The sequence below is a fragment of the Carcharhinus amblyrhynchos genome, chromosome 35 (genome assembly GCF_965287045.1).
Source record: "Carcharhinus amblyrhynchos chromosome 35, sCarAmb.v2.hapA, whole genome shotgun sequence".
Lineage (NCBI taxonomy): Eukaryota > Metazoa > Chordata > Chondrichthyes > Carcharhiniformes > Carcharhinidae > Carcharhinus > Carcharhinus amblyrhynchos.
In genome coordinates, this window is record NC_137358.1 from 15,621,937 (window position 1) to 15,637,615 (window position 15,679).

General features: G+C 42.3%; 1 protein-coding gene across 3 annotated transcripts in view; it reads left to right on the top strand.

Moving 5' to 3' along the window:
- Positions 1–12,886, top strand: part of LOC145361753 (TOM1-like protein 2) — a 90,236-nt gene extending 77,350 nt beyond the window's left edge. The window contains exons 12-16 of one of the 3 annotated variants that reach the window (XM_080217687.1): positions 211–286; positions 2,690–2,755; positions 6,695–6,754; positions 11,886–11,928; positions 12,416–12,886. In XM_080217687.1, the coding sequence (XP_080073813.1) occupies positions 211–286; positions 2,690–2,755; positions 6,695–6,754; positions 11,886–11,928; positions 12,416–12,561 (391 nt within the window). In that variant the 3' untranslated portion in view covers positions 12,562–12,886. The remainder of the gene's footprint in view (positions 1–210; positions 287–2,689; positions 2,756–6,694; positions 6,755–11,885; positions 11,929–12,415) is intronic. The other 2 variants (XM_080217688.1, XM_080217690.1) reach the window with 2 other exon arrangements.
- The last annotated feature ends 2,793 nt before the right edge of the window (positions 12,887–15,679 follow it).

Here is a 15,679-nt window from a genome sequence, read left to right on the forward strand (position 1 = left end):
ATGCTTAATTCTTCTTCAATGTACCCGAACAGGTGCCGGAGTGTGCCAACTAGGGGATTTTCATAGTAACTTCATTGTGGCATTAATGTAAGCCTACGTGTGACACTAAGTGAACTTAAACATCACGAGCCAGCTAACTGACCCCACCACTGGTTATGAAGACTAATCAACAAGGACATTGCTAACTGGAGAATGTTGGTTCTGTTCCAGTGTAAAATATGAAGAACCACAGGCAATTGAAGGGCTGGCAGGAGCACTGGATACTCGACAGCAGAACACCGGAGCAGTAAGTGTTATTTCAAATCTATTTCCTATATGCAGCTCATTAAATATTAGAATGCAAGTTTCTACTGATATACTCTCCGAGTTGTGGATTTGACCCAGTTTTGCATTTGCCTAAGTAAGGTGAGTTTGTTACATCAAAATTGTTGAGAAATTTTATTTAATTCGCAACAAAGGGGATCTGTTAGTTGTTTAAATATATTCTCATTTTATTTCCAAAGTACAAATGAAATTTGTACATTTGGAAGTTTTGAAATATTCTGACATGTTCCTGAGAGGAGGGGGGGCTGGTTGACCAATGCAATGGTGCCACAGATTGGTAGATTTTGGGTCTGTCTTCAGCACCTAGACAGTGTTTTCCAATTGCAATAGATGAGATGTTGAGCAGTGGTAAAGGAACAGTGTCAATTGACGCCACTATTTTCAGCAAACAATTCTCTGAACAGAGCAGCGCAGCAAGCAGTCTACAGATTCTATTTAAAAAGAGTCTACCAACTAGAACTCGTAACCAAAAAATTACAGCACTATTTGATAAATACGGCACGTGCAGCCTCACAGCACCAGGGACCCAGGTTCCACTCCTGACTTGGATCACTATCTGTGTGGGAGACTGTACATTCTCTCCATGTGTGCATGGGTTTCCTTCTGCACTCCAACGACGTGCTGGTTAGGTGCGTTGGCTGTGCTAAATTCTCCCTCAGTGTACCCAAACAGGTGCTGGAGTTGGCGACTAGGGGATTTTCAGTAACTTCACTGCAGTGTTAATGTAAGCCTATTTATGACACTAATAAATAATCTTTATAAACTAACATCCTGGAGATCAGTATCATAAAAGAATTTCTCTTAAAATCGCCATTTACAGCTTGGGGGTGGGGCATGGTAGCACAGCAGTTAGCACTGCTACTGCACAGCGCCAGGGACCTGGGTTCGATTCCCAGCCTGAGTCAGTGTCTGTGTGGAGTTTGCACGTTCTCCCCGTATCTGTGTGGATTTCTCCCCACGGTCCAAAGATGTGTGGGTTAGGTGAATTGGCCATGCTAAATTTCCCCTTGGTGTCAGAGGGACTAGCAGGGTAAATGTATGGCTCTATGACCACCTCCTGCACTATAGGATTCTTCTATGAGAGATCTTCATTAGAAAATAACAAAAATGTTTCAAGTTTATATAGTGCCTTCAACATAGTGAATCTCCCAAAACAGTTAACAGGGATGTTATTACCCAAAATTTGATGCTGACCTACAGAAATTTGGACAGGTGAAGGTAAGTTTAAACAAGTGTCAAAAGGAGGAGATTTCCAGGGCTGAGAGCCTAAACAGCTGAAACAAATTGGGGGTGCACATGAGACCAGAGTTGGAGGAATGCTCAGTTCTATTGGGGTTGCAGAGCTGGGGACACTTGTAGCCAAGTGGAAGGGCAAGACTGGATTGAATATGAAAATTAATTTTTAAAACCAAGTCATTGCTGGACTGGAAGCCAGTGTATGTAAGTGAGTATTGGGGTGATGGATGAACAGGACTTAGTACGAGGCAGGATGCAGGCAGTGTAAACAAAAGGATATTCAAGTTGATAACTTTTTAAGCATTTTTAGATTACGTTCCAGTCTTCTCTCCGGAAGACATTAATTGCTTGAGGAGCACACTTCAATGGCAATTCTGACTTCTAATACATTGGCCAAGTGGTCTTTGTGGATATTGGTATCAGTAAACAAAAAGGCCCCCAGCTGTTGAGAAAATCACATCTAAGCTTGGTGCTGTCTTTAACCTGGCAGCTATGCAAATAACTTCTTGATTAGGGTTGTTGTTTTGCAAGCAGGAGAAGTTTGCCAGAGGCTGCAATGAATTGTAGTGTCCCTATTGCTGAGATCAAATAACGCAGCAGATTTGTGTCCTTCTGACCTACATAGCTCAGAAGTCACTTTTAATTTTATAAAGAGCATGACCCGAGGTCAGTTCAGGGTGAGCAACAAACGCTGGCCTTGCCAGTCACACGCTCTATCCCTCGAAAGGATAGACGGACACACACTGTGGGACAGTGGTTAGCATTGCTGCCTCACAGCACCAGGGATTCAGGTTCAATTCTGTCTGTCTGTGTGGAGTTTGCACATTCTCCCTGTGTCTGCATGGGTTTCCTCCCACATGCACAGATGTGTGGATTAGGTGGATTGGGCATGCTAAATTCTCCCTTGGTATCAGGAAGAATAGCAGAGTAAATACGTGGGATTATGGGGATAGAGCCTGGGTGGCAATGTTGTCAGTATAATCTCGATGGGCCAAATGGCTTCTTTCTGCACTGTAGGGATTCTATGAAAGTTCAATGAACACCATCCTTACAACACAGGTGAGTTGAATATAGAATTTTAAAGTTGTATCAGCTTGTTTTTACTGAATGATAATTTCTCTGAAATCAGACGGAAAATTCACTGAATGAGCACACAAACAGAACAATAGACAACTGGATGTTAAACCAAGGAATGGTGAGAGCTCACCATGTTCTCTGGCTCGTTCATTTGCTACCCTTCAGGGCCTTGACCTGTGGGCTGTTTGGTGATGCCACAGACAGTATGAGGTGACAAACGTGCCTGAGACGACACTGGCTGTTGGTTTCTTTTGTTTCAATTTGATGTAAAACACAATCGGGGAGCTTTAAAACCCTTTCCCAGAACACTTGGGACAACGAAACCCCTGCCATCCAGCTCTCCCCATCTGCCCTTCCAATTCTGACCTCGAAGCCCATATTCCTGCTCGATTCCCTCCCCTGCTCACGTGCAGGAAAAAAATGTGCCTTGCGATGTAGGACATGACTTTAAAAATTAGTCAGGATTACTACAACTGGCAACTTTTGTGTACTTGCAGCTCTGTGCCAGGCCATTCAGTCCACCTGGTCTGTGCTGGTACTTGTATTCCAACCATGTGCCCTCTCATCCCATTTCACCTTATCAGCATATCCTCCTGACCCTTTATTCCTCATTGCTTTACCTGCCAGGAGAAATGTGTTTTGCTTTAATCTGGAAAGCAAGCTTCAAAGAAATAACTCTGTAGAGGACTGTAAAGTGGTGAAGGAACTGGGAAAAGTAAACCAGAAATATTCACGATTAGACCCACCAGCACCTTATCACCAAACCAAGCCTTCACACTCCCATGGACTTGTACTCCATCTTGGTTGCTTTATCTGTGAGATCTGAGCCATTGAATTTAATCTGGTTGACGAGAAGCAAGGAAAGGGGCTTCTTTCCAAAGTTGAATTCCAGAAGCCAATGGCTATCATAGCTGGGTACGAACTTTGACTAACTTTTTCTCCTCCTCCATTACTACACCTTCCTGCAATTACTACACCTTCAACCCAATTGAAGCAATCTGATTTACTTTGTTTTAAAAATAACTTTGCAAATGTCACTTCATTCTTTTTTAAGAATAAGCATTGTTAAATCGTTTTGCCCAACTCTCTCCTGTTATAAAATTCTTCTTGTATCCAAAGAATGGAAGGTATTGGCATAGAAACATAACAGAAACTAGAAGCAGGAGTAAGCCATTCGGCCCCTCGAGCCTGCTCCACCATTCATTTTAATCATGGTTGATCATTCAAATTCTGATTCAGCCACCCGCCACTGCACTTTATCCTTTGATCTCTTTAGCCCCAAGAGCTATATCTAATTTCTCCTTGAAATCAGGCAACATCTTGACCTGAACATGCATTCCGTGGTAGTGAATCCTGCACATTCACCACCCTCTCTCCTTGCCTCAGTTCTAAAACATTCAGTCCTTACCCTCAAACTATGACCCCTGGTTCTGGACTCTCCCACTATTGGGAACATTTCTAAAGTATTGTTAACTGTAAATCCAGGCTGGTGAAAATCCCTCAATACTGTCTGTGTCCAGGGTTATGTAACTCTCAATCCATTCTGTCTGGCTTTTTGGTATTTGGAGCAAGCTTGTTTCTAATTTTCTTTACTGGGAACAAGTAAGTTTTTTTCAACAACCAATCATTTCATTTGAGCATTTGATGAAGTAGAGGCTATTGGAGGACATCCTCTGTACCTGCTGGTTCCAAAGCTGGATCATTTGTGTTGATCGGGTGATTCTGTCCAGTTGTTACTTTATTAATCATTTTGTTTTAAAGCTCTGTTCAACTTGTGATTATTTCAAATAATTACTGAAAAATGATTTTTCTTTGCCCTATCTGAAATGTGACCTTCCTCACTGTGTATGCATATGGACAGCTTTCAGAATGCGAGATGCGTGTCAATTCTATTAGTTACTTTCAGATTTCAATGAAAGGAGTTCAGAGCCACTGCTAAAGCAAAGCAGTGTATGTATTGGCTGTGGACTTTTTCTCTTTTGGCATCTGACCTCTTCTTCAGGATTCCTGCACTGTGGACCTGAACATTGTGACTATCCAGCGCTGCTGCAATATAATGTTAAGAATTTTATTCAAAAGTTTATAATGTCCAGAGTATCTCAAAATGCTACCACTGTGCTCGACCTGAAGCCTTTGAGACAATATCAGTGGTGGACAAGACCGTTTTAAATGGGTCAGTATCCACTTTCAATCTCTCAGCCCTCTATTCAAAGCTCTCTGACACCAGGATGATAATCCCTTCCAAGCTCTTCATGATGCGTGTTGAGGCAGTTCAATCCAAGTCCTAATAGCCATTCAGCTACTCTGTGTTGTGGCTCAAAGTTTTGTGCTGCTGAACATTAATCACATAAAGTTCGTAAGCAGAATTAGGCCATTCAGCCCATCGAGTCTGCTCCGCCATTCAATCATGGTTGATATGCTCCTCATTCCCATTTTCCTACCTTCTCCCAATAACTCTTCAACCCGTTACTAATTTAAAAATCTGTTTAAGTCAAATTTACTCACTGTCCCAGCATCTGCTGCACTTTGGAGTAGCGAATTCCACAGATTCACAACCCTTTGGAAGAAGCAGTTTCTCCTCAATTGGGTAGCACAGTGGTTAGCATGCTGCCCTGCAGCACCAGGGACATGGCCTCGGGTCACTGTCTGTGTGGAGTTTGCACATTCTCCCCTTGTCTGCATGGGTTTCCTCCCACTGTCCAAAGATGTGCAGGTTAGGTTGATTGACCATACTAAGTTGACCCTAGTGCCAGGGGGGTTAGCAGATAAATATGTGGGGTTACAGGAAAAGGGCCTGGGTGGGATTGTGGTCAGTGCAGACTCAATGCGTTAAATGGCCTGTAGGGATTCTATGAACACACTTTTAAATTTGCCACCATTATCCTAAGACTATGACCTCTGGTCCTAGAATGCTCCACAAGAGGAAGCATCCACTCCACATCTACTTTATCCGTACCTTTTTAGCATCTTGATACCTCCATTTGATCTCCCCTCATTCTTCTTAATTCCAGAGAGCAAAAGCCTAAACTGTTCACTCTCTCTTCATATGACAAACCCCTCATCTCTGGAATCAAATCTAGTGAGCCTCCTTTACAGGTGGATGGATCAGAGTATTACATTTTCCATCAGCTCTGTGTTTAGCTTGAGAGCTTTGTATTCTCACCTTGACCAGTACAAAAAAAAATCACATTTTTAAATGGCTGGGTATTGGCCAGGAGGATATGAGGGCGAGTCTATGACTGGTTGTGTTGAGGAGTGTTCAGCTGGTTCTTTGGCTGAACAACACACTAATGTCCAGATCCAGATTGTCCTGATGTACAGGCTTGCTATCTCCTCATGGAGTCTAATTGCAGCAGCTGATCTCCCTGACTGCTGTCTCCAGGCTTAGTGGGCAGTCAGACCATCCTTGCCTCAGGTAAGTTTCAATCATCGGTGGTGAGATGAGGGAACACCAAATCAGCAGGCTCTGGCTTTGCTCCATTTGCAACAAAAGAGGTAGGTGTTACTTCCGCAGAGTTGAACACCCAGTAGTGGAAAGAGAAGATGGTGCATGAATAGGCAATCCATATGGATAAGTGTGAGATTAATTAAATCCTTCCTGTAGCCTTTTGGATGGATGTCTTGAAATAAATTTTAGATGGTTCCATCATCACCTTCTCTTACCATGCTGACCCTATTCCTCAGCTTTTTTTTAAAATTGATTTTAAATTTACTTTTTATTTTGGAAAATTGTAACCAGTCAGTGATGTGTATGTTTGTGTGGTGAAGCTGACTATAATTTTATTAGTTTGTTTTTGGAAAGCAAGGTATAAAGTTGCTGGAAATACAGCTGCTCCAGAAAGAATTCTTTAGAATCTCATTTTTAAAAAATTGACGTCTTCCAAATTCTTTAATGGAAAGTTGTTATAATTAACCTGCTATATGGAGCACTAGTTAAAAAAGAGAATTTCATACCTTGCTTACATGTGAATGTTAATGGCCAATTTTATTATTTTCAAATCATTTAGTTTTGATTGTTGTTTAACTTCCTCCTGCCCTTCCCATTTATGTGTAACAGATTCCAGTCACTCAGACAAATCTAATGGATGACATTGAAGAGTGGCTGTCCACAGATGTGGTGAGAATTTTGGGTATATTTTTAATTTGCTTTGTTTTAGCTCCAATGAAGTTTGAATTTGACAGGTGCAGAAATGAACTATTGGAGCTTTGGCAGAACTGCTTTATGGATTCCAAGATTCATCGCAGAAAGGCATTTCTCACCCTGGTCAGAGACCAAATCTTGTTCTGCTTTTGTCCACCCCTTCATCTCCATGATGACAGTGTCTCAAATTTCTGCTCACCTAGGGGGCACACAGATCATTCAACGAGGCACAGTGGAAGGTCTGAACCTGATCATGACTCTGGTGCAGCTACTGAACCATGCTTATGGCCAGAAAAAAACACAAAACCATAAACAATTGGAGCAGGAGTAAGCCATCAGGAAAAGTTCACAGTTCAGATCCTAGCCTATGCTTAAGTTACTTGATTGCCCCAGTGGTAGCACAACTGGCCCAAATATCTCAGTCCCCTGGCCCCAGCCACAGTGGTTCCAGATTTCCAAACCCAATTACAGTGTGGTGAACCCTGCTCTTATGCATGTATTAGTTGAGGACAGGTTCTGTGTTTGACTCTGGATCATTCTTCCAACTCTCCCTGTTGCTAAAATAGCCATTACTACTTAAACTTGCACTTGAATACTAGCTACTTGGGCAAGATCTGAAGATAGCTAGTGCCCATGAAATCTCACTGGGGACAAGACAATGTTTAAATGGAGGCTCTGCATTAGGGTTACGGTTTACAGTTGTTTAGATCACTTTGAGAAACACCATTGAGCTGCCACATTTGAGCTCATTCAGAGGTAGCATTTATCACACAACAAAGCTTTACTGTTAAAACTGACAAAGACCAAATTAAGCACGTTTATCTACTATAAGCAGAAAATTTGTTTTTTTTCTGTTTATTGGCCTTAAACAATTCAACATTAATTGGGGGTTCATGGACCAATGGCTTCCAATAGAAGGTGGAGTCTTATAGCTTCTGTATAAAACCTATGCTTTGAAACCCAAGGGAGGGTTAATTAGGGAATGCCCAGGAATTACTTGGGAGAACTAGATTACACTGCATATCCCTAGTTAATCTTTCAGATATTAATGATTTTGGATGAGAATATAGGAGGTATGGTTAGTAAGTTTGCAAATGACACTAAGATTGTTGGCACAGTGACAGTGAAGAAAGTTATCTCCAATTGCAACGCGATCTTGATCAATTGGGCCAGTGGGCTGGCAAATGGCAGATGGAGTTTAATATAGACAAATGCGAGGTGATGCATTTTGGTAGACCGAACCAGGGCAGGACTTACTCAGTTAATGGTAGGGCACTGGGAGAGTTTCAGAACAAAGAGATCTGGGGGTACATGTTCATAGCTCCTTGAAAGTGGAGCCACAGGTGGACACAGTGGTGAAGAAGGCATTCGGCATGCTTGGTTTCATCAGTCAGAACATTGAATATGGGAGTTGGAATGTCTTGTTGAAGTTGTACAAGACATTGGTAAGGCCAGACTTGGAACACTGTGCAATTCTGGTCACCCTTTTATAGAAAGGATATTATTAAACTAGAAAGTGTGCAGAAAAGGTTTACTGGGATGCTACTGGGACTTGATGGATTGAGTTATAAGGAGAGGCTGGATAGACTAGGACTCTTTTTCTGTGGAGCGTAAAAGACTAAAGGGTGATCTTATAGAGGCCTACAAAATAATGAGGGGCACAAATCAGCTAGATAATAATATCTTTTCCCAAAGGTAGGGGAGTCTAAAACTAGAGGGCATAGGTTTAAGGGGAGAGATACAAAAGTGTCCAGAGGGGCAATTATTTCAGGGGGTAGTGAGTGTCTGGAACAAGCTGCCAGAGGTAATGGTCGAGGTGGGTACAATTTTGCCTTTTAAAAAATATTTAGACAGATTACATGGGTATACAGGGATATGGGCCAAATGCGGGCAATTGGGATTAGCTTAGGGGTTTTTTTAGAAAGGGTGGCATGGACAAGTTGGGCCAAAGGGCCCGTTTCCATGCTGTAAACCTCTATGACTCTATAACTTCATCTTCACACATTGTCCACTAATTCTCTTGATAACTAAATATCCATTATCCTCTGTCTTGACTATACTTGATGACTGAGTGCCTGCAACTTTTTGGGGTCAGGAATTCCAGACACCCAATTCTTTGAAGAAGTTTCTTCTCGTCTCGGTCGACCCCTTATTCTGAGACAGTGTCTAATTTGCGAATTCTAGATAGTTGAAACGTTCTCAAGCATCCAGTCCACCAGGCCCCTAAAGAATTTTGTTTCAATTTGATCCTCTTTCTCCAAAATTCTAAGGAATATAGTTCTAGTCTGTTCTATCCCATTATCGTAGGACAATCCTTTGATCCCAAGGCTAGCAAACCTCCTTTGAATTCTCTCTAAGGCAGAATATATTACCTTGAAACCAAAACTGTACACAGTACTTCAGGTGTGGTCTCATCAGTTGTGGAACTTTATTCTTAAACACCAATCACTATGTATAAAAACTAAGGTATCATTGGCTTTCCTAATTGTTTGATTTGCTTTGAGATTTGTGTACAAAGACCCCAGGGTCCCTTTGAATGTAAACATTTCCCAATCTCTCATTATTTAAAGTTCTGCTTTTCTTGCCAAAGTAGATAACTTCATACTTTCCCTCATCAAGTTCCAACAGCTATATTCCTGCCCAGTGTCTCAACATATCCATATTCCTTTGTAGCCTCTGGCATTCTCACAGTTTATTTTCCTGACCAGCTTTGTTAGCTTGGTTACAATACACTCAGTTCCACACCTCTGCCCTGCCCCCATCCAAGTTATTATTGATTGTAAATAGCTGAGGCCCAAGCACTGATCCTTGACGTACTTCACTAGTTACAGCCTATCAACGCTAAAATATTCTATGTTCCTTCCATTTCCAATCTGTTAACCAATCCTCAGTCCATGCTAATATGATTCCCAACTGTAGGAGCTCTAGTTAAGCGTAATAACCTCTTCTCTGGCACCTTCTCAAAAGCCAGCCTGTTTTTAAGTGAAACTCTTGCCAATGGAACAGCTCCCTCTTTTCCAACTGGCCCGGGAACGAAAATGCATATCACTCTGTTCCCCAAGCACTTAACCTCCTAATCTGTTTGACAGTTTTGCCCATGGCTCAGATAGCAATTCAGAGCTTATACCTGTGAGATTTTGTTTTTAAATCGGTGTCTCTCAGTAGAACCTCATGTCTTATTCCACCTATGCTGTTAGTTCCTGGGTGGATCATGACAACCAGATCCTCCAAACTATTCTCCTGAAATCCTGAACCTGTGCAGATGCCAGCAACTGGAACTGAGGAATGAAGTTCATTACTCAAGTTACTCTGCTCCAAGTGAAAGCAGTTTCAAATGAAATGGGTATTAAGACTACAAAATAGCTGAGCCCACCCACCCAAAGGCTGGAGTTGGAGGGGAGGAGAGGGTAGGGGACGGGGGGAGGTTGAATGCTGGAGTGGTTGGGGCTGTTGAACAGAAGGGGAAGGAACTGAATGCTGGTGTGCCAATCCGATTCTTCAACATCGATGAGAATGTTTTTACAGTACATCCAGCGACACTGCAAAAAATAGATAGCTAATGCAAGTCCTCAAGTACCTCTAATTTAGAGGTTTCATTATAGATGCTGTTTTTATAATAGAAAAAAATATATAAGGCTGTAAAGAAAGGAGCTGGAGAAGTGGGACTAATTGAATCACAGAATGCTATAGTGCAGAAGAGGCCCTTCAGCCCATTGAGTCTGCACTGACGCATGAAATGCCCTGACCTGCCCACCTCATCCCACTTGCCAGCACTTGGCCCATAGCCCTGAATGTTAAGGCGTGCCAAGTACTCATCCAGGCACTTTTTAAAGGACGTGAGACATCCCACCTCCTCCACCTGCCCAGGCAGCACATTCTAGACCCTCACCACCATTTTTCCTCAAATCCCCACTAAACCTCCCACCCCTCACTTTCAACTAGTGTTCTTTTGTAACTGACTCTTCAACTAAGGGGAACAGCTGCTCCCTATCCTGTCCATGCTCCTCATAATCTTGAACACCTCAATCAGGTTGCCCCTCAGTCTTTCCTGCTCCAATGAAAACAGAGTAGCTGTTTCAAAGAATAAGTGCAGAGATAATGGACTGAAAGAGTACCTTCTGTCTAGAATGATACTATGATTATGTAAAATCTGGTATTGTAGCTCTGTACAGTTGTTTGAGTCATCTCAAGTATTGTACTAATTTGTTATGCTCAGTTCAGCAGTTATGGTATAATTATCAGAAATGTACATCTCCCAGTGACTATATTAGTATTTAAAGTCCTTTCGTCAGATTGTCTGCTGTGCTGTAGCATAGTTGCAGCTTGTAGAGTTGAGAAGGTATCAGCGCACAGGTAAGTAACTTCATTTATTTTTACATACTGAGATTTCTGAGAGGGAGAAGTCATAATGAACCAAATTTGATAATTATGCTTTGATATTGCTATCATAAAAAATGTCTATTTATTAAGGTAACTCCAAGTGGGAAACTCGGAGAATGGGGATCTTAAGCCCTTAGCGTCTGCGTTAGAATGGGACAAGTTGAGGCCAATGTTGCTGTAATGCACCATAGGTGTGTGTCGAATCTGGGGGAAGAAAAGAGCCATCTCTCTATCTGATTCCAATCGGGCAGCTGCTCTGAGGCAGAGGATTTGAAACAACATCATTTTGATGCTTTGTCCTCCATACCTTTTGAAGTATATTGGTGTTTGTGAGGCCAATATGATTGTAGATTTGATTTTTAATGTTTGTTTAATACCTGAATTAAACAGCTGAATGGATTTATTCAGTTCTTTGAGCCAGGCTCTGAAAAGGTATTTGTTTCTTTGGGGGTGTTAGTGTTTAATTGTCTGCCCCCATTTTCCATTGTATTGGTGATGGTGCAGTTTTAACAGCCGAGTTGTTTTGTATCTGACCCGTTGCTGTAGATGGCCACTTCAGCAGCTACTGTGCAGGGAGTGTACTTTCTCATTGACCCCGCTCACTGAACGAGCACTCAGAATTCACTGAAGTTTAGTGGACACTCACTCAGGATAGAAGAAAAACACAGCACAGAATTATATCTTTAGCACAAGAGGAATGACTAATAGATCTTATCTTTAATTTTAGAAGGGTGAATTTGGAGAGGATTCTGAAGGAGTAACAAGCGAAGGTAAATCTTGTTTTGCTTTGCTCTGTTTTCCTTTGTGTACTGCTAAACAAAAATCAATTTATAGAAATATATTTTCACATGTTGAATCATAGATGAAAGTGTTTTCGTTTCTGAATATTGGACATGCCATTGACAGATCATCTCAATCTTTCTTCCTTCTAAACAGCACAACTTTATTACTCAAAAACTGACTGTATTAGAACAGTGCATGAATGCTGTTTGGTTTCAATAGTTTAGATGCTGCAGGTAAATCGTGCTTCTGATTGTTGATGGGAGTGCTGGCCGTTTCTCCTTTTATTTCCTGCTTGAGCAGATTTCCTCCTCTATCTTCAGAACAGTAAGAAGTCTTACAACACCAGGTTAAAGTCCAACAGGTTCATTTAGAATGACGAGCTTTCGGAGTACTGCTCCGCCTTCCTTAATCTAAAGTACTAAGCTGTAGGAACATAGATCTTGGCACAACTGGTAAAGCACGTTTTTCTCCTAGAATTCGATAAGTTCCTGGAAGAACGAGCCAAAGCAGCGGAACGGTTGCCGACCCTCCCATCGCCTCCCACAGAGACCCCTGGCTCCGTTACCTCAACCAAAAAGAAGAAGCAGGAAAAGATGGAAGATGCCCTCTTTACACTGTGAAATCTGGAATCCACCCTCCGCCTGCCACCATGGATGAAGGAACGTATTGAGGCTGCCCTGAGCTGCCTCTCTCCTAGAAATCTAACCTCTTGCTCCTTAAAAAGGGACGGTACGAAAACAGAGAAAAAGATGGACCCTATTTTAAAATATTTCTCTAGAATGACCACAGCTCCTATAATAGGGATAAAAGAACACGTGACCCTTTGCTGATGTTGTGGAGGTGCCATCCAATTATAGAACATCCTGGGCTGAAAGTTCTTAAGTTCAAAATGGGCTCTTAAATAAATTAGACTGCAGTTCTGAGAATACACTACTTCTTAACCTCCTCACAGACCCATGTTTTATTGATTTTTCTTTTGTATGCTCAACTGAGAAATGGTTTTCCAAGCATTAACTTATTCTATTTTAAATACTTTAGCACGCGGGTAACAGTGATGCGTTGTGGTGCTTGTGGGAAGGTTGTGGGTTGGTGGGGAAAGAAGATGGTGGCTTCAAGTGTCGCATTGGGTCACGTTCCACATTTTAGTCTGATTTATGGGATCTCTGAGTCAGATGGATTCTGTTGTTTTGTTACTGGGGGGATTGCACAGCTACAAGTTCCTTTTAACATCTGTATCGTGTTGTCTATGCAGTGAGACTTTCCCTCACCCCATCTCGCACAAGCTTTCAGAATGGGGTCCATCTTGTGGCACGAGGCAGAGGATTTAAAGCTGCAGAAATTATGGGGTTGCCAACCCTCGAGATTAGACCTGGGGTTTCCAAGAATTGAAGATTAATTTCTGGGCCACTGCTGCAGATGGTGACCAAGGGGAAAAACGTCAGGGGCTTTAAATAAAATGGTTGGATTCACTACTCAAGATAGTCGAGATCACCCCTAGTTGGACATCTGGGTCTTTCCAATTGGCCATGGAAAGCAGTGAGCCTAGAGGGGAGGACCAATAGTGAGTGTGGGGGCAGGGGGAGGGCGGATTTGCTTGTGTAATGAAACCTCCAGGAATACAAAACCCAAATCTGAGTTGGCAGCCCTAAAAAAAAAAGACCCACTTGCACTTGGTGTTTTAATTATATCAATTCCTAGACCAATTTTGGAGGGTGTGGGGAGGGAAGAGAATGTATGATTTAGAAAAATAATTTAATGCAAAATCAATAAAGTGATTTTTGTGGGTGTTGGCACACCCAGTAATTTCTAGTGTTTTGGTACCTCTTGGGGAAAACTCACCAGCCCTTCTCTGTGGTCGCTGAGGTGTCCAAGTATATACCCATGCAGCTGTATTCCTGACTACAGTTCTGCAGCAGGTTTGTGATGAACCAGATGTTATTTTAGACATTCTTCAACAGACGTTCTTCTGCAAATCTATATTGGATCAATGCAACCACTCAAAGATGTCTTTTTTCATGTTTATTAGTGTGATGAGTAGGCTTACATTAACACTGCAATGAAGTGACAGTGAAAATCCCAGTATTTCACAGTAACTTCATTGCAGTGTTAATGTAAGCCTTACTTGTGACTAATAAACTTACTTTTACTTTACTAGTCGCCACACTCCAGCATCTATTTGGGCCCACTAAGGGAGAACTTAGAATGGCCAATGCGTCTAACCAGCACGTTTTTTGGACTCCGGGAGGAAACCAGAGCACCTGGAGGAAACCCAGAATTGAAGATTAATTTCTGGGGGGCTTTAAACAAAATGGTTGGATTCACTACTCAAGATATTCGAGATCACCCCTAGTTGAACATCTGGGTCTTTCCAATTGGCCATGGAAAGCAGTGAGCCTAGAGGGGAGGACCAGTAGTGAGTGTGGGGGCGGGGGAGGGCTGATTTGCTTGTGATTTGCTTGGGTCAAGCTGGGAATGGAACCCGGGACCCTAGCGCTGTGAAGCAGCAATGCTAACCACTGTGCCACCATGTCACCCTGGTGATCCTAAACTAGACAAGAGGCCTAAAGTGATACCTCACAGCTGCTTGAATGGTGCAGGAGTTGGGTCACACTTAATTTAAACAAATATTTCCATTAGCATCTGGAAAGTTCCAGTGGACACGCATCACAGGAAAAAATTAATGCTTGGCTGCCAGTGTTCTTTTAGGCCAGGTTTTTGATGCTAACCAGTACCAAGAACCTCCATTATAGAAAATTGGGCAGGCTTCAGTGCAGCATGGGAGAGGCCTAGGTTCCACACACACCCACCCTAGAACTTCTTATGTTTGTGTGGATGTATGAGTGAATGTGTAGGTGAGTGAGTAGAATGGCATGGCTGTAGGGTAGCAGGGTGCCAAGATGGTTGGGTTGTGAGGTTGGGGTCAGGTCAGAGGGTTCTTGGGGGTGGATGGTCAGACAGGGGTAAGGGGTGGTAGTATTGGTTGATGGAGTCATTTGCATTGTTACCTGGGAGTTAAAACTGATTTAATCTTTCTAACATTTCTTGGGTAATTATCCAAATAATTAAGCTGGAACCATCCAAAGTCTCCGATTCCTTTTCATTCAGAAAAAGACTTTCTTGGAGCACTCTGGATATAAGATTGTTGTACATCGGAAGTTTACACTTAGAGAAATTTATGCAGGTTGGGATGTTCAAGAGGTCCTAGCATGTTCCTTGGGGGTCTGGCTTCTGACTATCTGGGGACAAGAAGATCTGAACCATTATTCCCTTAATACAAGGGCGTAAATAATTTGACGTTAAACTTATTCCCCAGTGAGTCTTTTTAGAGAATCTTACCCCGATAACGATGTTTTGAGACATTTTTCATGTACGTTTACTAACCAGATAAACACAACCTTATTGGACAAGATATTTTATTGCCGTAGAATCCCTACACTACTGAAGGAAGCCATTCAGTCCATCAAATCTGCACTAATCACTATCCCACCCAGGCCCTAACCCCACAACCCCACATATTTACCCTAGCTAATCCCTCTGACGCTAAGGAGCAATTTAGCACAGCCGATCCAGCTAACCTACACATCTTTGGACTGTGGGAGGAAACCCACACAGACACGGGGAGAACGTGTGAACTCCACACAGACAATAACCCAAGCCGGGAATCAAACCCAGATCATTGGTGCTGAGAGGCAGCAGTGCTAGCCACTGTGCCACCCTCTGTACTGACAACAAATCTAT